The sequence below is a fragment of the Phoca vitulina genome, unplaced genomic scaffold (assembly GCF_004348235.1).
Source record: "Phoca vitulina isolate PV1807 unplaced genomic scaffold, GSC_HSeal_1.0 scaffold55, whole genome shotgun sequence".
NCBI classification, from domain to species: domain Eukaryota; kingdom Metazoa; phylum Chordata; class Mammalia; order Carnivora; family Phocidae; genus Phoca; species Phoca vitulina.
In genome coordinates, this window is record NW_022589758.1 from 10,169,889 (window position 1) to 10,195,544 (window position 25,656).

Below are 25,656 nucleotides of genomic sequence, written 5' to 3' on the forward strand. Positions count from 1 at the left end.
TGGTTATTCTCTGCCAGTGTGATGAGTGGAGACTAATTCTGCATTGTTTTGCTTTTCTATTACTCTTTTTGAAGGGGGAAGTTATTGGCATTTGCATTGCCTCTGTGGTAAATTTCCCATTGATACCGGATCCCTTGCCTCGTTTCCTGTTAGGGTGCTCATCTTTTCCTTCATTAAAGACAGTAGCTCTTGCAAATGTATTTTCCCCAGTTTTCACTTTGTTTTTTTGACTTTAATAACCTGTATCCCTGTAGAATTATGCTGAAATTCTGCATAGTCCTATCGTTTGTTTCTTCAGGGTTCTACCTGTGGTATTAAGCTTAGGACAGCCTTCCTTACCCCAAGGCATACTGTACTATCTACTTATTCACCTGATTTTCTTTTATTTTTTTTCTGTGATTTTATTCTTTTACGTTTAAACCTTTTAACTAAGTTATTAGCTTAAGGCTTGAAATTGGGACGTGACTTAAATTGGTAGCCAGCTGTCCCAACTAATTTGATGGTTTCCCTACTGACTTGAAATGTCACTTTATCAATATACTAAATTTTTATGCACACATACTTACTTGCCCTTGGGCCTTGTTCCAAGCTTTTTATTTGGTTCCATCGACTTGTCTCTCTGTTCTTAGTTACCATTCTTAGTATATTTTTCCCTCTGTATCTTTATAGTAATATACCATAATTCTTGACTCGGTTTGTTTTAATTGCCTTTGTTCTGTCTACATTTCATCACTGTATTTTACTGCTATGAGAAATTCATTTCAAAATTTTACTCTTAAAAAGTTTCACATTACTTATTCATGGAAGCTGTTGCTTTGAGACTTTCTAATAAATCCCTGGAAATTTGGGGGGATTGTCCTCATGTTGTCAGAAGAAATGTTAGTGTGTTCTACAATTATTCAGCAAACATTTATGGAACCTGTATTATATGTGATCACTTTTCCATAAAGTCAGTGGATTCCTAAGAAGGTATTTAAACATTATTTCTTTACTAGAACCTTTTACTTTTTGTGTCTGTGAAAGAATTTGGATAGAAAGTTCCAAGCAAAACCTTGGGTAATACTTTAGTTTCTCCTGTAGCCCATAATAGTAATATCTCTACTTATAAAAATACCAGCACCTAAATAGTCCAGAGACAGCGCTGGGAAGTTTATGCATCAGTGCGTGAGGTATAAAGACTGACCACTTTTTATTTCCCTCCCACACAGCTTTCTGCAAGTTCTCATTAAAGTCAGAAATAGACACAACGATGTGGTTCCTACAATGGCACAAGGAGTGATTGAATACAAGGAGAAATTTGGGTTTGATCCATTCATTAGCAGTAACATCCAGTATTTTCTGGATCGGTTCTATACCAACCGCATCTCTTTCCGCATGCTTATTAACCAGCACAGTAAGTTGGGTTTTTGATCCACTTTCGAAAGGGCACCGAGTGATTTCTCCCAAATGTTTTCCTGTTGCTTCACTTAGAATTTACTGATCTGAAGTTTGGTCTGTAGAAATTTCATTTCTAGGGGCGCCTGGGTGGCTCAGTCGTTAAGTGTCTGCCTTCGGCTCAGGTCATGATCCCAGGGTCCTGGGATCGAACCCCGCATCGGGCTCCCTGCTCCACAGAAAGCCTGCTTCTCCCTCTCCCACTCCCCCTGCTTGTGTTCCCTCTCTCGCTGCGTCTCTCTCTGTCAAATAAATAAATAAAATCTTAAAAAAAAAAAAAGAAAGAAATTTCATTTCTAGTTTAGTTTTTCCTAAGTAAATCCTATCTATTAAAAAGCTCTTCATGGGCGCCTGGGTGGCTCAGTCGGTTAAGCGTCTGCCTTCGGCTCAGGTCATGATCCCAGGATCCTGGGATCGAGCCCCACATCGGGCTCCCTGCTCCGCGGGAAGCCTGCTTCTCCCTCTCCCACTCCCCCTGCTTCTGTTCCTGCTCTCGCTAACTCTCTCTCTGTCAAATAAATAAATAAAATCTTTAAAAAAAAAAAAAAAAAAGCTCTTCGTTAGTGTTCTTTGTTAATGGAAATCCTTGAAATTTTGATGTTCATATTAGAGGCAGGAACTCTGCCTGCCTTTTAAGCCTCTGCTGTTACATTCCTGGTGAGGGTGAGAGAGTACTTTGATGTGTCTCTGAGAGTGGGTTCTCGTCTTTATCCAGGATGTTATATGTTTTTCTTTTTGGTTTTGAAAACACTGATACTGGGAATATTGAATTGGCATTTTGACATCTGAGCGATTGATCTTTAATTTCACGGTGATCATTGAAATCAGATTAAGCAGATTGTCAAACCATAGTCTCATATGGAGAGTTTTAGTCCACTCACCAGGATGTTAAGCAGATAAAAAAAAACAACTAAAATTCTTGCCACAAAAAACTTTTTGGCTCATTTTCAGCATTGTCTCTTTGCCTGATTTCATAATTCTTATGAAAAAGCATCTACATGTCTAGAGTCTAAATCATCCTCTTTGCTGAAGCAGAAAATGGGCAGAGCATCTCTATTAATTTGATTTATTTGGATTAGTGAGTGTTATACAATTATTACGTGTGGGTTGGTCGCAAATGTATATCTTTTAAAAATAGAAATGTCTGACAGTTTATAGGAAATTTAAATGAAAAAAAGAACCTAATTACTATTCAATTAAGCTACTTACATAACTACAATTTCTTTTTGACCTAAATGTGTCTGTCTACGTATATATGTACATGTTTTTAGATCACTGATAAGCTTGTACACCTCTGTTTTTCTTCCATTTAATCATTTGGAAGTTTATGTATTGGCCTAATGCCTTATTTGTCATTTTTCATAATTTAAAATCTCCCCTATTTTTTTTAAAGATTTTATTTATTTATTTATTTGTCAGAGAGAGAAAGAGAGAGAGAGCACAAGCAGGGGGAGCGGCAGGCAGAGGGAGAAGCAGGCTCCCTGCGGAGCAAGGAGCCCGATATAGGGCTCGATCCCAGGACTCTGGGATCATGACCTGAGCCGAAGGCAGACGCTTAAACAACTGAGCCACCCAGGTGTCCCAAAATCTTCCCTATTTTATCCCCTAATTTAAATTCTCCTTTTGTGGAATCTAAGTTATCCCCAATTTTTGTTTGATTTGAAAATAAGTACACCTATAAACATTTGGATTCAGATGACTTTTTTCTTTGGGGCTCCTTTTGGCTTTTATTCAGAAGCAATATTTTGTAAATCTTGTGTATTGTGGAAGTATTTGAACGTAGTTTTTTTTTTTTTAAAGATTTTATTTATTTATTTGAAAGAGTGAGAATGAGAGAGAGAGAGAGCACATGACAGCGGGGAGGGTCAGAGGGAGAAGCAGACTCCCCGCTGAGCAGGGAGCCTGATGCGGGACTCGATCCCGGGACTCCAGGATCATGACCTGAGCCGAAGGCAGTCGCTTAACCAACTGAGCCACCCAGGTGCCCCTTGAATGTAGTTTGAAAGATACTTGAACAAAAAAAAAATATTTGAAAACTACTCCCCGTGATGGAGGCATTTAAAATGTTCACAGTGAAGTCACTTCGCAGGCCTGCACTAACAGTACAGGCTGCATTTTATAAATAAGTAGTGAATGTTGGAATCACTGTCTGGAGTAGTACCGAGAAGGTGAGGAAACTTGGCTGAGGAGGAAAATAACTTTTTCATCCAAGTCACGTGGGGTCAGGGAGAAAAGGGCTGGACCCCTGGCACGTGTTACTGCTTTCAGACCTGCTAACTGCAACCAGCAGATCTTAGAGCATGTCCTTCCTCCTTTGCCGTCCAGTAGAGCTGATCACCCCTCATTGTATGTGTTCTCTAGCTTTAAGTCACTCACTCTAGATGCTAAAATGATTCTTACAAATAAGACAATCCTTTCAAAACTTGTAAGGCTACCTTGCCTGCTTTGTTTTTAATCTCTCCCTTCCCTTCTGTGTTTGTTTAGCACTTCTGTTTGGTGGTGACACTAACCCTGCTCATCCTAAACACATTGGAAGTATTGATCCCACCTGCAATGTGGCTGATGTCGTGAAAGGTAAGGAGACCACTATAATGTTAGTGATTGTAGCCCAAGTAGGACTGTGGTTTAAATGAGGCAACTCGGCCATAATGTTATGGTGCTGAGTTCTGTGCTGATTCATCAGGCCACTCTGGGCCCAAGCCACTTGTGCCAAATAGATGTTCTTTCTGGGCAGTTGAGGAAAAGATGCATAATTAGCCGTGTTTGAAATGGGAGTTTCTACCTCATTGACTAGTTTTGTCTTAAACACTAAATGGTTGTTAGCTTAAGAAACATTCTAAGTTTTGATTACTCCCATTATCTGAAACTTCCAGAAAATGCAAATCCATGTTCTAAAGTTCGGCTAAATTCACATGTTTGTAAAATTCCAGCATCTTTTTGGTGTGCACCCCAGGTTTGGGAATCTATGTGGCATGTGAGCTTCACGGGTTCACTGGCCATCGGGCTGGTTGGACACTGTTCTAGTAGCCTTAGGGTAGAACAGAGCCCCACAGCCATACATCCTTGGTACCCAGGCACTTTGAATTTGAACAGCAGTTTCCTCATTATTCATTTAAGGTAAGTGTTACCTCCGGAAAGCCTTCCTGGTTGTAAGTGACCCACCAGGTGCCTGGACCTTTTCAGGGTTTTTTTTTTCAGTGTTACAGTTACTCTGTGCAGCTTCAGATCCCCAAAATACCCTTCCCAAGATTGGATCTCCTACTGTGGCCTTCCTCTCTCTCCTCTAAACACCCACAAGTTTTCATGACCACAGCTTTCCCGGTTTTCATCACAGATCTTAGATGCTCCTACTTTTTCTGAACTGTGTAGCTCAGTAGGAAGCAGACGAGGGCCTTGTCTTCTTGGTGAAGCTCTCAAGCCCACCTCAAGCAGAGTGACCTTTGCTGTTTGAGCTTAGAGGGCCAAGGGAGGTGGCCTAGTAGGTGCAGCCTCCCCATTGGGGGAACAGACCAGACCTTCAGTGGCTATCGGTAAGGAAAACCTGTACTGTTTACTCTGGGCATTGCTAAACCCAGGGAGAAGGACCCAGGCATGGTGGCCTTAGCTCACCCAAGGATCTTTGAGCTGTTCCGGCCTTGGTTTAGGTAAGATACATCTACTCAAATTATTTCAATTATAAGGTGAATAGGCCCAGCCTCAGCTCTCTAAGAATCCTATAGATTGCTCACTCACAAGGTAACCCTGTGGTTGATCATGACCTCTGCAGATCCCAGGGTGGAAGGGGAGCAGGATCAGTCTTTTTCTAGCGTGTGTTCATCAGACCCTAGCCCAATAGCTTTTATGAATCAGAAAGCCTGGTTCAGGTAGTTGACTGCCCTTAGAGAAAAAGGCACAAATTCGGAAAGCAAAAGGGCATTATTATGTACTGCATATATGCCTTTTCTTTTGAACTATAAGCAATTTGAGGTCTGCTTTTATGTTTTACATATGTTTTATAACTCATATAGAATGTAGTATATACCTTTAAGATGGTCCATGAATATTCCTTGGTTTGATAAATGTTAAACCTTTTGATAATTTACTTTTTTAAAAACAGCCTTACCGAGATTGAATTCTCATATCCATACAAGTCACCCATTTTAAAGTGTACGCACAATTCAGTGGTTTTCAGTGGTTCAGCACAGGTGCACAGCCGTGTATCCATCACCACCATCAACTTCACACCGTCCTCATCAGGGAAAGAGACTCCATGACCGCTGGCCAGCGTTTCCCCCCACCCAGCCCTCGGCAACCACGGGTCTACTCTCTCTAGATTTGCTATTCTGGACACATTACATAAGTGGAATCACATAATACGTGGCCTTCTGTGTCTGGCTTCTTTCACTTAGCAGAGTGTCTTCAAGGGTCCTCCGCATCACAACATGGGTTAGTACTTCATTCCTCACCACTGAGTAACGTTCCATTGTATGGATATACTGCATTTTGTTGATTCATCAGCTGATGGACACTTGGGTTAGCTGGGCAACCTTGAACATGTTATGTTAACTTCTTTGGGCCTCAGTTTCTTCACCTATAAAAGGGTGCTTTCGGTAAGTCATCTTTATCATAGGGTTAAATGAGTTAATATAGAGAGAGCTCCTGAAGCAGGGCTCGCACCCAGTAAGGACTGCAGGCAAGTTTACTAACGGTGGTCCTGGATCATCGTCGTTTGGCTTCTCCTTTTTTAAGTGTGATACCAGTATTGTGATTATGTTTTTTAAGGGCATCCTAGCTTCTAGAATGCTATTTTTGACATGTTAACACATGATGTAGAATGACATGTGGGATTTGCCTCAAAATGACACAAACAGAAAAGACTGGACACGTGTTGAAAACTGTTGAGGTTGGTAATGGGTACGTGAGGAGTCCTTATACAGACCCGTGTTTATCATCTCATTGTTTCTTCAGTCTTTCATTCCCTTTCAGAAAGATTTAAACCATGAATCAGTGCAACTAGATAAGTAAGGGCGTTCTGGGCACCTGGTAGCCCTTCCGTGGCGCAGAGAGATGAAGTGGCGCTAACGTGGGTCAGGAAGTCAGGTCGGAGGAGAGGAGGAGGAGGAGCCTGCTGCCCTTGACTCTTCAGGTGCAAAGATTCTGCTGTTTTGCGGCACTTCCTGTCTGCGCTGCTCTTCCCCGCCCTGTTCTGTACTTCTGGTCGTGGCCTTACCTGTACTTCCGTTGGGCTCTCTGACTGCGCCGTAAATTTCTCAAGGGCCGGAATTGCTCTTAACCACTTCTGCATCCCTCCTAGGGACAGCAGTTTTGTAGTGAAAACTAGCTGAAGGTGCAAAGCAGTTGGACTGAAAGTGGGAAGTTTAGGCCTCCGGGCTACCTCACAGCCTCCTGATTTCTTCGTCCTTCAGAGTCAGGGTCTGACCACGGGCCACATCGTCCCCTTCCTCCTCCTGTGCTTATTCATAGCTCTGACTCCTCTCTTTCTCCGGCCGTTTTCCACTTTTTACCCAGGGGCACCACTGTTGTGCTGTGAATGAAGCTTCGGCAGTGTCCTCATGTAATCATTCCTGCCACTTGTCCACATAATGTAGAGCCTGGATTCCTGGCGATGCCGGGGCCTGTCACAGTCACCCCCTGTGCTCTTCGGCCACTCAGATCACCACTTCCCCAACACCCATGCTTGCACACACACTCCTGCCCCACACTCATGTGGTAAAGAGGAAGGGCTCACGTGCTCCCTGCTCCCCCCACTGCATCTTTCAAACCAGGTTGTTCGTCTTTCGACAGCTCCTGTAAGGAACTGAGCAGCGGAGGGTGGTTTCAGTTTCTGAAAGTGCATAAACACATCAAGCTACGTTCACACAATCAACTCTTCTGCCACCCTTCATTCCCTTCACAAATCGTGCCTACTCATACCCACAGCACACTCAGTATGCTTGTGCATACTTTCTAGAATGCTCTTGTGCTTTTTCCACCTGGTGAGGTGGATGCTTACTAAGGGCCATTTACTTGTCCTCAGACCATTGGTATAAGTTTTCCACCTGTTGTGACTCCATAATTTATTTCAGTATTATGTAAACTGAAGAAATGGGAGTACAGAAAAGAGACTTATCTCCATTAAAATCAAGTTGAATGCTTTGGAAAGACTTGATAAAGAAGAGTCTCTAAAAATGTAAGGAATGACAGTGAACAGATAGCTCTTAGGTTGCAGGGCAGCGCTGAGTAAAAATCTCAGGAAGAACCTGAGCTCATGTTGCTTCACAAGTATCTTTAAGTTTATTACTTTTTAAAGGGATAGGGATAGGAATTCACAGATATATGTGGCATAGTTTATCTAAGAAAGGTGACCTAGAACCCCAAACCGATCCATATTGAAGGAAAAGGCTTTGGCCACATCTGAAAACGTTGGCAGAGGATAATTATATATTCAAATGTGCATTTTGAAGTTAGTATTTACAGTAATAGTCATACTTCGGGGCGTCCTACTTTATCCAGCATTTTTGTCAGTGATCCAACTCCTGTCCCCAGTTGGGTCAGTTGAGAGGACTAATATACCATGGTACCAAAATACTAAAAAATGCTAATTGAAGAAAGTTTAGGAAATATTGGGGAAAAAGAAAAGAGAATAAAAATACCTGTTTTTATAACTCAGTGAGAATGTTGTTTTATACATTTGAGTTCATACCACATTGACAGATGAGTATGCAACAGCAAATAATGTGAGTAATCCTTGTCTCTACAGAATCCATAGTGTTTGTCTGTTCCCCTTCTCCAGCACTAACGCCCATCACACACGACCTTCCCGGATGAATTCAGCACCTGACAGTGTAGCCTCTTTTCCATCCTCTGTATCATTATAGTTGGAGTCCTTCCTGTATCTCATCTGCTATACTCATAATCTCTGTATGCAAATGGGTTTTCCAGCCGGGTGTGTAGAATCTTTATTCCTCAATGGAGTATTGGCCTTAAATCAGGTCCCTTTCCTACCATGGCAAAATGGGCTGGGCAACCTAGCAGGAAACCGGAAGGTCTCTTCTCCCTGTAGACTAAAGCACATTTGAGCAGTCAGCAGTCAGTTTCATTGCCTCTGGGCCCACTCTTAATTCTCTGAGTGTCACGGTACCTGAGCAGATGCTCTTTCTGGCTCAAGATAAGACTGAGAGAATGAACAAAGTGGAGAGCACCAATGGTCAAAAGGCCTGCAAATTCTTGCATGTGTTCTGGCAAAAAGGCACTGGAATCTCTACCCCCAGATGCCTCGGGAGCAATGATCAGAAGGTCTCAAAGGGCCCACGCCTCACAGTTATTCCCAGTACTCCTGAGTGCTGTCAAGAAGATGACAGTATCTTTTCACTTTTAGTGAAGTCTTACTGCTCCCTTCCTCTTTTTTGAGCAGTTGGTATTTTTTTGTTGGCTTTTTATCTTTTCATATCCTAGTAGATTTCTCAGTTACTTTACTTGGTGTATCTCTCTCTCAGATACTGTTTTCCTTTCATTCTGTTTCTGGAAGCTTGATGTGGAGGGAGTAGGGGTTCTGGGTTTCACTGACAGCTCTACTACTGATTTTTGCAGCTGTGAAGATCCTGCATGAGTTAAGCACAGTCACATCTCTAGCCCACACGCCTTGTGTGCACACACACAGGCCTATGTATGCGCATGTGTGTGTCTTACAGCCTTACGGAGCCTTCATGAATGAACAACGATGCATACTTAGATCTCTTGAGACAGACTACAGAACACCTTTATGTAGAAGGGTAGGGACAATATTTTTATTTTTGACTAGGCAGTTGTATAAATGTGTAAAAGTGGGGTGCATCTTGCATAACACTAATTAAATGTGCAGAACACTGAAGCATGACTCCTTGCTGCTTACTTAGCACGTTAATATCTACCTTTACACATCTGCAAATTATAGACTCATGGTAGTGAATGCTAGAATTAGTGTTATAAAGCTGTTCGTATTATCCTCTGGGAGGTACCTTCCATTGTGACCCTTTTCTCTCCTGTGTTTGTAAGAAACCAGGAAATAAAACGGAAAATCCTGTGGTAAGATCATTTTAAAGGTACAAACTTAAATGCTTGGTACAGAAGTCGGCTCTCACAGTGATGTTAGCTTGCCTGTGTTGTTCCTACATGCTATTACTGCTCAGCATAACAGCATACAAATGGTATCCTGAGAGCAATGTCATTATTCTGGTTCAGAAATAATGTCTTGTGCTCTTACTTAGGGTTCTTCAGGTTGCAAGGTACAGAGATCCACTTGTGTTAGCACAAGAAACAGACTTATTAAAAGAATCTAGTAGGTTCCATGGTAGTCCAAAGGCAGGAAGCACATCACAGTTGGAGCTATAGACATTGGAACTGGGAAACAGAAAACAAAGTTGTTTTCTGTGTATCTTTGCAACTGGGGTTGCCAAGTCATGGTCCCTCCATCTTTCTCTTGTCTGTAGGGTGACCGACTTGTTTAGGGCAGCTCGTTTAGGGCAATGGTGGGCACTCCAGGCCCTCTAGATTATAACAACTCCCAGTGTGTCCTTTTTGTCTTCTGCGCTGCCTGAGTGTCTCGATCCTAAATTCTCAACAAATGAATTTAGTTGGCTCAGCCCATCTTTTTGCTCATGACCACAGGTTTTAGGATTCTGGTCGAACTGTAGATTGGTTGCCCTACATTAGATGTTCTGTCCCCACTTGTCTAGTTGGCTGTGCTTTGGAGAGTAGAAGGTCCAGTTCTTAAAAAAACTCTGGTTCCCACTTGGGATGGGTTCTGGGTAGAAGGATGATAAACATACCTTACCAGAATTGCTTTGTAGCTTAGAAGGGTTTCTAAAGCAGCATATTCTCTGACTTTGTGATGCTTCGTGGTCATTTATGTCACCTCTTCTGCCAGTGGCTTTTTACACTTGAGCTTGACAGTTTTTTATATCCTGTTAGACCCAAGTTAGGGACCTAGGCACCCTCATGTTTGCTTTTTTCAGCACTCACTCAGATTTATCCTTGTCTAGCCTCTTATATTTGTAAACAAATGATTATGTGTCTTCATGATAGGGGCTAATATTTGATAGAATTCTGTGGTGAATTTTGAATAGGAAAATCTTCTAATAAAAAAGTCTAATAAAATAAATAATTTCCATAATCTATTAAACATTCCTGTGTGCTTTTTTTTTTTTTTTTTTTTTAAAGCTAATTCCTGGGGCACCTGGGTGGCTCAGTCAATTGAGCGTCCGACTCTTGATTTTGGCTCATGTCATGATCTCAGGGTCCTGGGACAGAGCCCTGTATTGGGCTCCATGTTCAGTGGGGAGTCTGCTTTGAGAATCTTTCCCTCTCCCTCTGCCCCTCCCCACCTCGCACTCTCTCTCTTTGTCTCTCAGGTTAATAAATAAAAAAATAAATCTTAAAAAAAAAACACCCTAATTCCTGGCTAAGTTGAATCTTTTGGGCTACTTGCTGTGTGAACCTTCACCCTAACCCTTAAGTAAAATATGTTTACAGTTTGAGTAGCCTGGGGAAGTATATATGTGTGCCACACTGACAGTTTTGTTACTTTATGATCATTATTTTTCTTGAAAACAGATTTTTAAAATAATAGCATTTATATTCAGTGACAATAATAGTCATTTCCTGATACTTGCTTTTAAAGATTGGTGGTAAATACTGGCCCAAATATATTGCAGACAAAAATAATTTGGTAAATTACCATATTCTACAATTTTGGCTTCTAATTAAAAAAAGAAGTGTTACTAGAATGCTTATTGTAAGTAGAACTTGCATTTTACTCTAGAATAAAGGAAATGAATTAGTAAGCCAGTAGTTGAATTTTGGGGATATCGTTCTAAAGCTTTTTCATGTTTATGTTATTTAACTTAAACAGAAATTGTTTTGTTTGAGTATACATGTGCTGTCATACGCCCCAGTACCCCATGACCATTCATGTCCTGGGAGAGACAGTGACAGAATTAGCATGACCTAGCCTTGGCTTTCTAGGCAAGTGGGCCCCAAATCTAGCTTCTCTTCAGAATTACTTGCTAAGTTTTTTTTTTTTTTAAAGATTTATTTATTCATTTTAGAGAGAGAGTTCGCAAGCAGGGGTAAGGGCAGAGGGAGAGAGGGAGAGAGAAAATCTTAAGCAGACTCTGTGCTGAGCATGGAATGCAGGGCTCAGTCTCACAGCCCTGAGATCAAAACCTGAGCCAAAACCAAGAGTTGGACGCCTAACCGACAGAGCCACCCAGGCGCCCCTTAGTTTTTTAAAAGATGGATTCCTAGGCCTCAATACAGACCTACTGTATCATAATTTCCAGGGGTTCATTTTATAATTTTTTTTTTAAGATTTTATTTATTTATTTGACAGAGAGATTGACAGCGAGAGAGGGAACACAAGCAGGGGGCAGTGGGAGAGGGAGAAGCAGGCTTCCCGCTGAGTGGGGAGCCCGATGCGGGGCTCGATCCCAGGATCCTGGGATCATGACCTGAGCTGAAGGCAGACACTTAACGACCGAGCCACCCAGGCGCCCGTCTTTTTTTTTTTTTTTAACTTGGTAATTAATTCTACATACAGCCAGCTTTGAAAAACACTCTAGGCCTTAGTTCCCAGTCTGACCAAAAAGAAGATCTGTCATCAGTATAACTGACTGCACCTTGAAAACTTTCTCATGGATAGAAGGATTATTCCATTTCACAATGCCCCAACATTGGCTCCAGCCATCCAGTGCTCTACAGACTGAGCCAGCCTGGCGCCCCCATAATGCAGTTCTTAATTACAGCATTGATACACTATAATTAGGAGTATGGTTTAAAAATTCTTATTCACATGTGGTTTTAGGACCCATACTGTGTCTTTGTGTTTCGAGTTGCTTGCTTCTTTCTGGACTCTGTCATCTTGCACATGTTATACTGACGTAATACTTTTTCTGTATAATGCTCTTATAATCTCGCGCTCCTGGCCAAGCCAGTGCCATGAGGAACTAGCACATTTAGCGGGACTGGGTTCTTTTCCTTTTGTAGTGAATGGAAGAATGATGTTTAAACGTCTTTAAAGGTGTTATATACTTGTGGCAGTCGTTTTGTGGAGGTGTGTTGGCTTTGTATGTGGTTAACAAAGCGTCATTTTCAGATGTCAGTATTTGTTGGTTGAAGGAAAGTGGCTTTGGAGGTTCTCAGTCGGCTTTGTGCTACCGTGTCACTAAGTGGAGATGTAGCATTGTTTAGTGGTGTAGCCAAAGCAAAGAGAGAGTCTTGATTTCTTGTCTCTTTACAAGATGATTTTGCACATATTTGATGAGGTTTCTTCTACTCCAGGGAAAAACTTGTAAATTTAGTATAATTCTAAGTTTCATTTTCTTTTATTAGAGTTTAAAATCAATCCTACTTTAATGTCTGTTTTCACACCGATCAACTCTGTTTTAAAAAATATTTTTTTCCTCTTAATAACATGTCCTTTGTCCCTCGTTGTTTCATCTTGTCATAGTTATTCTAATGTCTCTGTGATTCTTTATAGTGGTTTAATAAAAGTCTAATAAAATAATCAGAATTTTTACTTCGAGGTCAAATATTATGTAAAATTTTAATTCGGCAGCAATATGGAGTACATGAACCAAAATTTATAGTCTGAACATACCTGAATCTTATCTTTATATTATTTTAGGTTGACAGTGTCAAATTTTAATATATTTGAATTCTGTAGGGGTTACTTTTTCCCTCTTTCTTTTTTCTGTTCCTCTTGAATCTTTTTTTTTAAAAGATTTTATTTATTTATTTGACAGAGAGAGACACAGTGAGAGAGGGAACACAAGCAGGGGGAGTGGGAGAGGGAGAAGCAGGCTTCCCGCTGAGCAGGGAGCCTGACGCGGGGCTCGATCCTAGGACCCTGGGATCATGACCTGAGCCGAAGGCAGCCGCTTAATGACTGAGCCACCCAGGCGCCCCTGTTCCTCTTGAATCTTAAGTATCTATGCACAGTATTGATGTGGAGGATTTTAAAAAAGTACAAGCCAGTCTCCAAAGACCTGGCGTCAGTTGAGAACATTGCAAACGAACCTACGAAGCATTTTAAAGTAATCTGAATATCTGATCTTTAGAAACTGTGAATGTGGAACTTTAAAAGAAAAATCTCACTTTGGAAAAGATTCTGGCTCTTCCTCAAATGTTTAAACATTGTGATACCTTATGATCAAGCAATTTTCCTCTCCTAGGGATATATCCAAGGGAAATGAAAACATATGTTCACCAAAAAAACTTGGACATGAATCTTCATAGCAGCATTATTCATAATAGCCACAAAGTGCAAACAACCCAAATGTCCCTCACCAGATGAATGGATAAACAAAATGTGCGTGTGTGCAGTGTCATACTATTCAGCTGTAAGGAGGAATGAAGTACTTACCCACGTTGAGACACGGATGACCCTTGAAGACACTCTGCTAAGTGAAAGAAGCCAGACACAGAAGGCCACGTATTGTGTGATTCCACTTAACGTAAAGTGTCCAGAATAGCAAATCTAGAGAGAGAGAGTAGACCCGTGGTTGCCGAGGGCTGGGTGGGGGGAAACGCTGACCAGCGGTCACAGAGTCTCTTTCCCCGGTGAGGACGGTGTGAAGTTGATGGTGGTGATGGACGAATGGCTGTGCACCTGTGCTGAACCACTGAATTGTGTGTACACTTTAAATGGGTGATTGGTATGGGTATGAGAATTCGATCTCAGTAAGGTTGGTTTAAAAATAAACTATCAAGAGGGTTAACATTTACCCAAGGAAGGAATGTGTATTGACCATCTAATACTAAGTTCTGTATGAGTTACAAACCCAGTGTAAGACAAACCCTGACCACAGATTGCTTACAGTACAAGAGAAAGGGCACCCGTGCAGTCTATAATAATGCACCTTTGCTTTCTGAATGTTTCCCGGCTTTTGGGATGTAACTGCCTGAATTCTCTTCCAGCTATTTCTTTAAAATCCTGATCTTCTTACCCTATGTCTTTTTTTTTTTTCCTTTCAAAAGCAAACTGTTGCTCCTCAGACTTCGATAAATATCAGCCTGAACCTATTACCTTTAGCTAACTTAAAGGACATTTTTAAGCTACAGTAGTGTCCCCAGTAACTTAGAGTGTGTGGCTCATGGAAACCCATTCATTCAGCAAATACTTATTGATATTTCATTACAAATAATTGGCAAATCTTGAAACTTTTGGCATTATTATTTTTTAAAAAGATATTTTAAAATTCTTTTCATTTCAATTGATGAACCAACATTGATATATTACTATTTTTTAAAGATTTATTTATTTTAGAGAGAGAGCACAAGCGGGAGGGGCAGAAGGAGAGGGAGAGAGAATCTGAAGCAGACTCCCCGCTGAGTGCAGAGCCCGACTCGGGGCTTACTCTCACGACCCTGAGATCACGACCCGAGCTGAAACCAAGAGTTGGCCACTTAACCGACTGTGCCACCCAGGCACCCCAACATTGATATATTATTATTAACTAAAGTCTCTAGATTACATTAAGGCTCACTCTTTGTGTTGTATAGTTCTCCTGGCTTTAACAAGTGCGTAATGACATGTATCCACCATTGCAGTATCCTACAGAATAGTTTTACTGCCCTGAAAATGCCCCATGCTCTACCTATTCATCCCTGCCCCTCTTACCTCCCCCTGAACCCTTGGAAACCACTGATCGTTTTACTGTCTCTATGGTTTTGCCTTTTCTAGAATGTCACATAGTTTTTTAATTAAGAAAGATTTTTTTATTATTGAAGTATAGTTGACATACAATGTTACTTTCAGGTGTACAACATAGTAATTCAACAATTCTGTACGTTACTCTGTGTTTACCATAGTAAGTGTAGTCACCATCTGTCACCATGCAAATCATACCCACAAAAAAAATAGCACCTCACAGCAGTCGGAATGGCTAGTATCAGAATGACAAGAAATAGCAAGTGTTGGTGCGGATGCGGAGAAAAGGGAACCCTCGTGCACTCTTTGGGGGAGTGTATTTGGTCCAGCTACTATGAAAAACAGTATGGAGGGTCCTCGAAAAACTGAAAATAGCAGTACCATATGATCCAGTAATTCCACTTCTGGGTATTTACCCAAGGAAAACAAAGACACTGATTCGAAGATATATGCACCCCTACATTTATTGCAGCATTATTCACAATAGCAGCCCAAGTGTCCATTGATAGATGAATGAATAAAGGAGTGGTATATACATACAATGGACTATTACTCAGCCATAAAAAAAGAGAATGAAGTCTTGCCATTCACGGCAGCATGGATGGTCCTAAAGGGTACTATGCTAAGTGGGATAAGTCAGACAGAGAAAGACAAATACCATATGATTTCACTTATATATGAAATCTAAAAAACAAAACAAATAAACAGACTCATAAATACAGGGAAACAACTGGTGGTTGCCAGAGGGGCAGGTGGGGGAGGGGTGAAATTGGTGAAGGGGATTAAGAGATACAACCTTCCAGTTATAAAATCATTAAGTCACAGAGATATACAGCATAGGGAATATAGTCAATAATATTGTGACAACAAATATCTTTTTGCTGCAATTTAGTCAGGTTGCATGGTGTTCAGAAGTATAGTCTTGAGTTTATAGATTTTCATGGAAAATGCCTTTTAGGAATATTTAAAAGCTAAACAAATGTACGCTTAGTATAGAACTGGCCATATTGTCATTAGTGTGGTATTTTGATGTTGTTGTGGTCATTAAATCTTGAAAGGAGGAGAAATTCTGGTTCAGTCATAATAATTCTATTATAGCCAAAAAAGACTAGTTTTTAAAAAGCAGTAATTAATTGTGAATCCCTCAGGTTAGTAACTGTCCTGGTTTTGTTTATTTTATTTGTCTGTCTGTCTGCTTATGTCTAAAGCTAAACTTTTTTCTTTCTTTGCAGATGCCTATGAAACCGCCAAGATGCTGTGTGAACAGTATTACCTGGTAGCTCCAGAGCTGGAAGTCGAAGAATTCAATGGTAAGAGAAAAATCAATTTAACGTTACATACAAATAAGTTGACTAAAAATCTGATGATACCTGAGCTATATTTCAGTGAGAGCCTCAAATTATGCTGCTTTTTCATCTTTCATTTCTTTTTAAAGCCTTTCTATCTCTTTGGTCACCCAGGTGTATTGTTGTAAGGAGTTTTTGTACAGGAGTATGTACAAAATTTGCACTCAGAGTTCTTGGAACAGAAGTCATCAAGGTAGAAAGTGCACAAGCATATGAATAGGCAGTTCTCAAAACAACAAATGCCAAGCAGCAGTAAACATATGGAAACGTGTTTAATTAATCAGAGAAGTACAAACAAAAATGGAGAAATGCCAGTTTTGACTTTGAAAATGGCCGTGATTATAATGTTGTCATGCTTTGAATTGGTGCCTAGAAAAATACTGTCTCGACAACACTTACACATTTCTGGTATAAGTTTAAATTAGTACAGCCTTTCTCAAAAAATGCTAGCAATGTCCTTTCTCTTGGCCCAGTAAATTAAAATTCAGTAATGGTCATATTCTTTGGTCTGGTAAATTAAACTTCAGAAAATTTATTATGAGAAAATAAAAGTATATACAGATGTATGTACAAGAATAACAATCACAGTGGTTTTCTTAAACAGAAAAATTAGAAAACAACCCACGTTTTCCACAATAGAAGATTATTTAAATAAATTGTGGTACGTCCATAGGATAGAATACTAAGCAGCCATTCAAAATAATGCTTTAAAAGAATATTGAATGTATGGAAAAAGTTGAGTTTTTTTAAACACAGGCTATCAAAGTTTGTAGTGGCACAAGTTCAGTGGAAAATATCTTGAAGCAGATTGATAGCACCAAAATACAAACAACAGCTTTCTGGATCACAGGGTTATAGCTGATTGCTATCTCAGTCATATGATTCTATATTTATTTGCATGTTACCTTTATTTATTTGTAAGTTATAAGAGAGACATGCTCGTTGGAAAAATACGAACAATACAGAATGTAGAGTAAGAAGTGAAAGTCCCCTTTCCTTTCGGCGCTGCGGCCGCAGCCATGAGTACGCTCAGGCTTCAGAAGAGGCTTGCCTCCAGTGCCCTCCGCTGTGGCAAAAAGAAGGTCTGGTTGGACTCCAGCGAGACCAATGAAATCACCAGTGCCAACTCCCGTCAGCAGATCCGAAAACTGATCAAAGATGGGCTGATCATCCGGAAGCCTGTGACTGTCCATTCCCGGGCTCGGTGCCGTAAAAACACTTTGGCCCGCTGGGGGGGTAGACATATGGGCACTGGGGTAAGAGAAAAGGTACTGCTAATGCTCGAATGCCTGAGAAGGTAACCCAGATGAGAATTCTGCGCCGGCTGCTCAGAGGATACCGTGAATCTAAGAAGATCGACGGCCACATGTATCACAGCGTGTACCTGAAAGTGAAGGGTAACGTGTTCAAGAACAAGCGGGTTCTCATGGAACACATCCACAAGCTGAAGGCCGACAAGGCTCGCAAGAAGCTTCTGGCTGACCAGGCTGAGGCCCGCAGATCTAAGACCAAGGAGGCTCACAAGCGCCATGAAGAGCAGCTCCAGGCCAAGAAGGAGGAAATCATCAAGACTCTGTCCAAGGAGGAAGAGACGAAGAAATAAAACTCCCTCTCTTTTGTCTGTGCATAGTGGCCTCGGCAGTAACACAGATCAGTTATTCAATAAAACCAACCTTTATCTGCCAAAAAAAAAAAAAAAAGAAGAAGTGAAAGTCCCTTTACTCTCTCAGGACCATATAGAGCTTTGTTTTTTTACGTAAATGGGGTTGAAACTACACATGTTCTATAACTGGTATTCTTGACTCCGCCTTGAAGATCTTTGCGTGTATTAATGTCATGTAGAGATTATCCACAGTGTAGATTGCCATTATTTAGTCATTTACCATTGAGCAGACATTTAGGATTTCTAATTTTCCCATATTCTTTGTAATGAACAGTGAAGGGTGTGTCTGTGTCTGGAGGGTGGGAAAATTGTGAACACGTGGAAGCATTTCTGTAGGTTGGGTCCCTAGAAGTGGAATGACTGAATCTTACATACGGTGTGGGCATTTACAATTAAAGATAAACCAAATTCCCTCTCAAAAATATGCCAAAAATGTATTTTGCTTATAATGAGATCAACATGTGAAAAGACGTGAGACTGTTGTTGTAGGACAGTTGCCCCTACATTCTACTAGAAGGTATGGAATCAGAGCTGCTTTCTAAATCTGTTGGGTTCTCTGAGAAGAATTGTGCCCATATTTTGGATCAGTACACTGCCAGAAGTGAATGCACTTCGCTTGAGTATTCCTGAGTAGAAGCATCTCAGTCTTCTCTCTTCTTCATACCGGCTAAGCGAGGCCTGACCTCACCGTGCACATTTCTCTTTGTCAAACGCGGAACTTAAATTCGCAGGTAGTAACCAATTGCTCTTTTGCGTGAATGGCAGCCTGAGTCACCGTAAAGGCCAGAGCAGCTCGCCTGCTCTTGCTGACTCCCAGCAGTCAGCTGTGTCACACAGTTCAGTGAGGCTGTCACACTGGGCAGCGCACCTCACCAGGAGAGGAGATTAACGACTATTTTTGGCACTGTCTCATGCATGATTTTTGAAGCCCCCTTTCCCATCACTAAGATAAATGAATGCTGCTGGTTATAGGCAGCCTCTAGTTTCCTGTTGCTTTGGGCAATGTGTTTATGATTTCTCGTTATGATTTTCTGAATGTCAGATCTCTTTGGGGACATGGCTAAGGGCTGTGCTTCAGCTCTAACAAGTTCTGTGGGAGAGATGCAGGTCAGAGGTTGGTCCTGAACACCTTAAGTAGATGTCACTTTATAGAGAGTGGGTGTTTCCCACAGCGTGTCGCCTATCTCAGCTTCCCTGGAAGGAAATCCATTAGATCCAGATTCCCATGGACTCATTTTCAGAGCCCGTGTGAACTAGCAGAGCTGCTGCTTTCACGTTGCTTCCATTACCCAATGGGCGCCTTGAACAGGCGTGAGTAACACTGCCCTCTGCTCTGCACTTGAGAGCAGTGAGGCTGCCGCTAGCTGGAGAGAACCTGTGGTGCTTCCCCTGAATCGTTCCATTAGTTTGACATATCATCTTGCGTTCTGAATCTTTGGGAGTTTTTTTCTTTGCCATTGTAGACCCCTGAGATAGTAGGGAATACGACTATGGAGAGCATACTACATGAACACCGTCAGTATTTACCAGTCATCACTAGAATTCTGGATATTGGGAGCCAGCTCAAATGAACTTCCTTTATTAGCCATTTGATAGCACTTAACAGGAGCATTAGAAATAACAGGTGTTTATCTTCTATCAGGTTTCAGATTTTTCCGACTCGCCCCCGGTGGCAACCCACGTTGGTTTCTCCAGAGACAAGCATCCATTTTGTCACACTTGTTCTCATTTTAGCTTTCTGATTCTCCTGAGAAATCACTTGCCAAAACATTAAGCAAAGATACCTCTCTTTTTTTTTTTTTTTTAACCTGTTTTGGATCCTTGTGGTGAAGGTGATGCAGCATGGCTCAGAGGAATGGTGTGAGCTTTATAGCCAGCCAGGCGGTGGGAGGGAACACGACGAGCAACTTCCTTGTCTGTAAGATCACCTCGTGTGGTGATAAAAGGATACTGTTTCTAGGGCCTTAAATACCGTACCAGACACAAACTGGGTATTTTTAAAAGGGTGGCTACTGGAAGTCAGGGTTGACTTGGGAATGATAAGACTTATGGTTACTACTTGCATTTCTTCACCATTTCTAGATTAGTCTTTCCTGTCAAGAGGTTCATTCATACCTCTGGGTTTGGTAGGCAACATGAAAACTTCAAGTCGGGGCGCCTGGGTGGCTCAGTCATTTAAGCGTCTGCCTTCAGCTCAGGTCATGGTCTCAGGATCCTGGGATCGAGCCCCGCATCGGGCTCCCTGCTCGGCGGGGAGTCGGCTTCTCCCTCTCCCACTCCCCCTGCTTGTGTTCCCTCTCTCGCTTTATCTCTCTCTGTCAAATAAATAAATAAAATATTTTTTAAAAAAAGAAAGAGGGTTCACAGAAAAGGTGTGTATCTATCCTGGGATCTTTGATTTCTAGTTTCCCTATATTGGATACTTTTGTGGGTATTTTCAGTTAAGGGGTTCTATACAACAGTTGAAAAGCCATTGCTGGTAGTCCTGTTAACACCATAAAGTTAATCTTTTAGTAATGATACTAGCCAACATTTATTGACTACTTACGTTGTGGCGGGCTCTTTGTAAACTAGTTTATCACTATTATCCCATTTAATCTTTATATTAACCCAGTGGGATATGTATTGTGCCCATTTCGGATATGGAACACTGAGGCTCAGATGTTTTAAATACCTATTAGTGTGTCTATTAAATGCCAGAATCAGGAATTAATCCCAATATAACTTTGAACCATACTGTGTACTGTTTCTAATAGCCTTATCCATTGACTTTGGGACTCGATTAATCATCTCAAAGTGCCCAGCTACCTTTTCTCTTAAAAGCATTTCTTTTCTGCTTAGCCTCTAGTTTTTTCATTCTTATAGGAGAACTGTCCTATAAGATTCCAAATAAAATTCTTTGTATCCCATGTGGAGTTTTGTTGGTATTTATTAAATGTTGTTTCAGCTAATGGTTTTTGAAGCAATGACTGTAAAATAGAGACTTGATTATTTCTTGAGTCTTGAGCATGAAAAACCTGGGCCATTTTTTTCCATTTACTTTTAAAAATGTACCCTTAGATGGAAAATTCATATTGCATTTGTGCTCTATTTTAGAAAGTTAATAAACATCTATTAAGGGTCCACTACATAAAAGGCGTTGGACCCAGGATTAGGTTAAGAGTCATGGACAAAAGCATTGGACTTGGTTTTAAGAGGAAGGAAAGACATCTAACCTGTAATGTTCCCAAAGAAAATAAAAGTACACGTAATTGAGTAAGCCTACAGATGACTCCTAGAGAATGTTGGTTCAAGTGAAAAGAAAAAATCAAAGATTAGATCTGGAAAAAGATTTGGAGTGAAAGGTTGAATTCAGAAGGCTGTTTATATAACTAATCATGCCTTTTGGTACAAGATAGCCTGAGTGTTCAACTTGTTCCTGGGGATCCATTAAAATGACAATAAAGGAATACAAAGAAAAACAGCAAAGAAACCAGGGGCAGTCATCAGTGGACCACTGATCCTACCTCCTGCCAGAGGGTAAACCGATGGAAGTCTGCTGATTATGGACTGAGCAGAAGAAGCCACAAAGGAGAGGCTGCAGCAAAGATGGGGGGACCCTGGGAGAAGAGCCAGTAGGTGCAAAGCATTGGAAAGGGAAGCCAAAAGGTAGGGGTCAGTTGAAAGCTGGTCTAAGGCAGAGCACCGGTGGGCTTGGGCTGTGTTCTGCCTACAGTCAGTCGCAAGCATTTTTCCTGGGGCAGAAATTAAAATCAGAGTACTTTCTTCAAGAATAACCTTGGAAAAAGTGGGGCTGTTCACGTACCTGTTGTTAGCCCAAAGTAAAGCCCTCTTCATTGAGAATTTGGGGCACCCTCCGGTCAGAAGCCAGCTTTCTGTCTGCCCATCCTAAAGTCACTTGAGAAGTCTTGACCAGATACACAGGGCTCCAGGTCAGCCTTCTCCTTTAGTTGAGGGCCCCAGGAGGAAATGAACACCAGCTCCCTCAAATGATTCATCCAGTTCCTCATTCTTCAACAAGAATATTACTACCAAGGTCTGTCAGACCTCGGGCAACACCCAGCAGCGTGAGGAAAACCTGACTAGCATTAAACTTACCAGCTGCACTGCAATGGCCAGGAGACTATCTCTCCCCGCCCCGCCGCCCCCGCTTTCTAAATTCTGAGAGAAAATGATTTTGAATGCAGAATTTTGTGCTAAGCCAAACCTTCAAGTGAGTCAGAGGTATAAGGATTGAGAAATGTATTTCCCAAGGGCACCTTTCTGAGGTAGGCTACTTGACTGACTTGATGGTGTATATAATATGGACATAAGAAATAGTGAAGAACATACTAGAACTTCATTCAGAAACAGTTTGAAAATGATGGCTATGCAGCATGTTTGGAAGGCAATTCTAATTTGAAAAATCTTAAAGAATGAAATGGATACCATGCACTAGAATAGAAGCTGGAAGATCTTAGTGATACAGTGCGGAGAGCATGTTTCTTGTCCACTTACCCAAGAGGAAGGGTAGTTAGAAGATCCAGGAAACAAAACTGTAAGAAGGACACAGTCCAAATATTCAGTAACCTAAAAAAAGGATAGCATGATTTTGAGATTTGGGTGGAGGATTAAGAGAATCCATTTCACCTTAAGGCCGAGAACATTCTTCTTCATGTCACCCATGAAACGTCATTGGAATCACAGGGAAGGAAATATTGTTCAACTACACTGTCCTGGCTGCTCTGCAGTAATCCATATTTACCTAGTTATGATGTTCCCAACACTGTCAATTTTCAGCCTTTTTAAAAAAAGGTTTTATTTATTTGAGCAGGAGAGAGCATGAGTGGGGGGGAGGGGCGGAGGGATAAGCAGACTCCCCACTGAGCGCAGAGCCTGATGCGGGGCTCCATCCCAGGACCCTGAGATCAGGACCTGAGCCGAAGGCAGATGCTTAACCGACTGAGCCACCCAGGCGCCCCTCAATTTTCAGCTTTTGAAAAAAAAAAAACAACCTATAGACAGAGTACAGAAGAGTTCATTAGGCTTGCAGACCAGAATGGAAATACTATCAGCCAAAAGACTAAAGCAGAAATAGTAGCAAGTGGCTGCCTCCGAGTGCAGACTGGGGGATGAGATGGGAAATGGTAGAAGGACTTTTACTTTTTTTCTTTTTTAGAAATTTCATTTCTTTATTTATTTTACTGAATAATTTCAAAAGTAATCATCAAGGAGTTCAGGATTCAGAGTCAGAAACTCTTGGTTCAGTTGTCCCATTTCAGGCCTTCTGTTTAAGCAGGCAAGTCACATAACCTTTGCACAGCCCGTGTCCTCGCCTATAACCCACCTTCCCTGTGAGCCACACTGTAGTGTCATGAGGATTCACTTGGATAATGCATATGTAAGCTTTTCATCAACTGCTAAGAGCCTAACAAATGTTTACTCTACTTTATATCCCTGTTACTTACTTTATTGGAGGAAGTAGTTAGGTCAGGTCGAAAATTATAACATGGGTGACTATGTCTCTGTTCTACTGGAGAATGTTCACGTAGTTTCAGTCTTTTAAGTGATTTTGGGTCATGAGGAGGAAGGACCAAATTTTCCACCATCTACTCTATAGCCCACGCTGTTCTTAGTGCCTGACATGGGATTCAGTGTTTCTCGTATTTTCCTCCGGAGATCCCTGATGCAAGGAGAAAGGGCTATGGGTCTCTGGAGGGCATGGTTGCGGGTGGGGGGTGGGGGGGTTGTCTGCTAGCTACTAGTAGAAAAGTTATGTGAACCTTAAATTCTACTCTATAATACGTCTTGTTTGTTGAAATTGGACAGAAGTTAATATTGCTCCTTAGTCTAGTCTGCCAAAAAGATGCGCCCCTTTCCCTCTGTGGCTTCACATTCCCCATGATGACCACTGGGGTCACCACTGGGGGTGGTGTCCCCGAATTTGAAAAACACTGAGCGATATTTAGATGACTTATATAATGCTCAGAATATTACGACATACGTGATAATATTCCAATTTTGCTCAGCCAAGGTTCAGAGAGATTGAGCAACCTGCCCAAGGTCACATGGCTGGTAAGTGAAGGAGCCACATTTCTCCCTGGGTTTGTTGGACTTCCAAGCATTTGCTTTTGCTCAGCCCTGCCTTTAGAGGTGGAAACCTAAATTAGCCTTTCGTGTAGAGTTCTTTTTTATGTACTTGGAAAATAGAATGCCAGCCACATTCTTGACTTTCTTATAGTTTTGGTCCTTATTCATTGATGGTCTTTGTGTCTGTTTTCAGCCAAAGCTCCAGACAAACCTATTCAGGTAGTTTATGTGCCCTCACACCTGTTTCACATGCTATTTGAGTTGTTCAAGGTAAGTGGAATTTAAAAACACGGAAAGAAGTCTTCATTTTAAATTACTTTGATTCAGGGCATAATGGATTCATTAGATTAGCATAAGAAAAAGGTTTTGCATAACCATTTTAAAACTTCTATTTCTGATACCCTGTGGGTTTTATAATTTGTACACTATGAGATGAAAAATTGCTGTGTATGGTATAGTTTTCGTGAATATTAGTACATATTGATTTTGAAGCTTAATTGTACTGCAGTGATTTTATGTAAAAATCCATACTGTTTTTTCTTCAGTTATGAGATTAGAGATGCTTTTTAGTTTCCAAACCTGGCAAAGGCTTTATTGATGGTAGCCAGATCAAAATAAAATACGTGTGTTTGCATATTTATGTTTGCGAACATTAAGCACGTTGGTGCGTCAACAGTTGTTTTCCTACCGAGAGACCCCATAACCCTTTTACGTATTTGAGTCCATTCAGAAGCTCTGATGGAAGCAGAGGGGAAAGATGGTGAGGGGCTGGACCAAAAAGAGGGACCCCCCCCAAAAAAAAGAACAAAACCTCTTTAGACTCTCTACAGCTTAGCTGTTGCTTTTGTTAATCAGTAGCTCATGGCATTTCTAAGAGCAGTATTATAGGCACAAGGTGTTTAAGCTACAATTTCATTTCTTCCGATGTGTAAAACCCTAAATTGAACACCTGAAAAATCAGTTATGCTGATTTGCTTCCCAAAATTATAATGTCACTGATGTAACACTTTAAGGTTGAGATGGGCATTCAATTGTGAACTTTCTCTTCAACAGCTGTGGCTTTTTCAGAATTTCTTTTTAACTGACATTGCTTCTGCGTTTTTGTTTTTTTTTTTTCAGCCAAATGATTAATTTCTGTGGGAAGCATGAATACTCTCAGGTTTTCCGCCTTCTTTAGAGGAAAGGTGCTCTGTAAATGCAGACTGATAAGGATTTAAAGTGCATCAATGAACCTCTGCAGCCTCGTTACATGTGATAAAAACATTCCTCTTAGTTAAGAGTTGAATAACTTAAATACCCTAAGGCAAAAACAAAAAGAGAAAAGAAAGAAAAAAAATACTTAGTGTGATAGATGGAAATAAAACTAGATGAAATCAAAATAAAGCATCGGGCAATTTTTCCTTGATCCAAACACACATTTAGCTAAGTTCTTTAGAAGAAAAAAATGGTGTATAAATCCAACTAATATTTGCTCCACA

At 41.0% G+C, this 25,656-nt stretch overlaps 1 protein-coding gene and 1 pseudogene across 2 annotated transcripts in view; both read left to right on the plus strand.

The window, feature by feature from the left end:
- PDK3 (pyruvate dehydrogenase kinase 3) overlaps positions 1-25,656 on the plus strand; it is a 72,882-nt gene that overhangs the window by 27,903 nt on the left and 19,323 nt on the right. Inside the window, exons 4-7 of the mRNA XM_032389526.1 lie at positions 1,209-1,393; positions 3,919-4,008; positions 16,333-16,410; positions 24,372-24,448. Of these exons, the coding sequence (XP_032245417.1) occupies positions 1,209-1,393; positions 3,919-4,008; positions 16,333-16,410; positions 24,372-24,448 (430 nt within the window). The remainder of the gene's footprint in view (positions 1-1,208; positions 1,394-3,918; positions 4,009-16,332; positions 16,411-24,371; positions 24,449-25,656) is intronic.
- On the plus strand, positions 16,422-18,152 carry LOC116622825 (annotated as a pseudogene). Its single transcript, XR_004297626.1, has one exon. The product of XR_004297626.1 is annotated as a 60S ribosomal protein L19-like (transcript).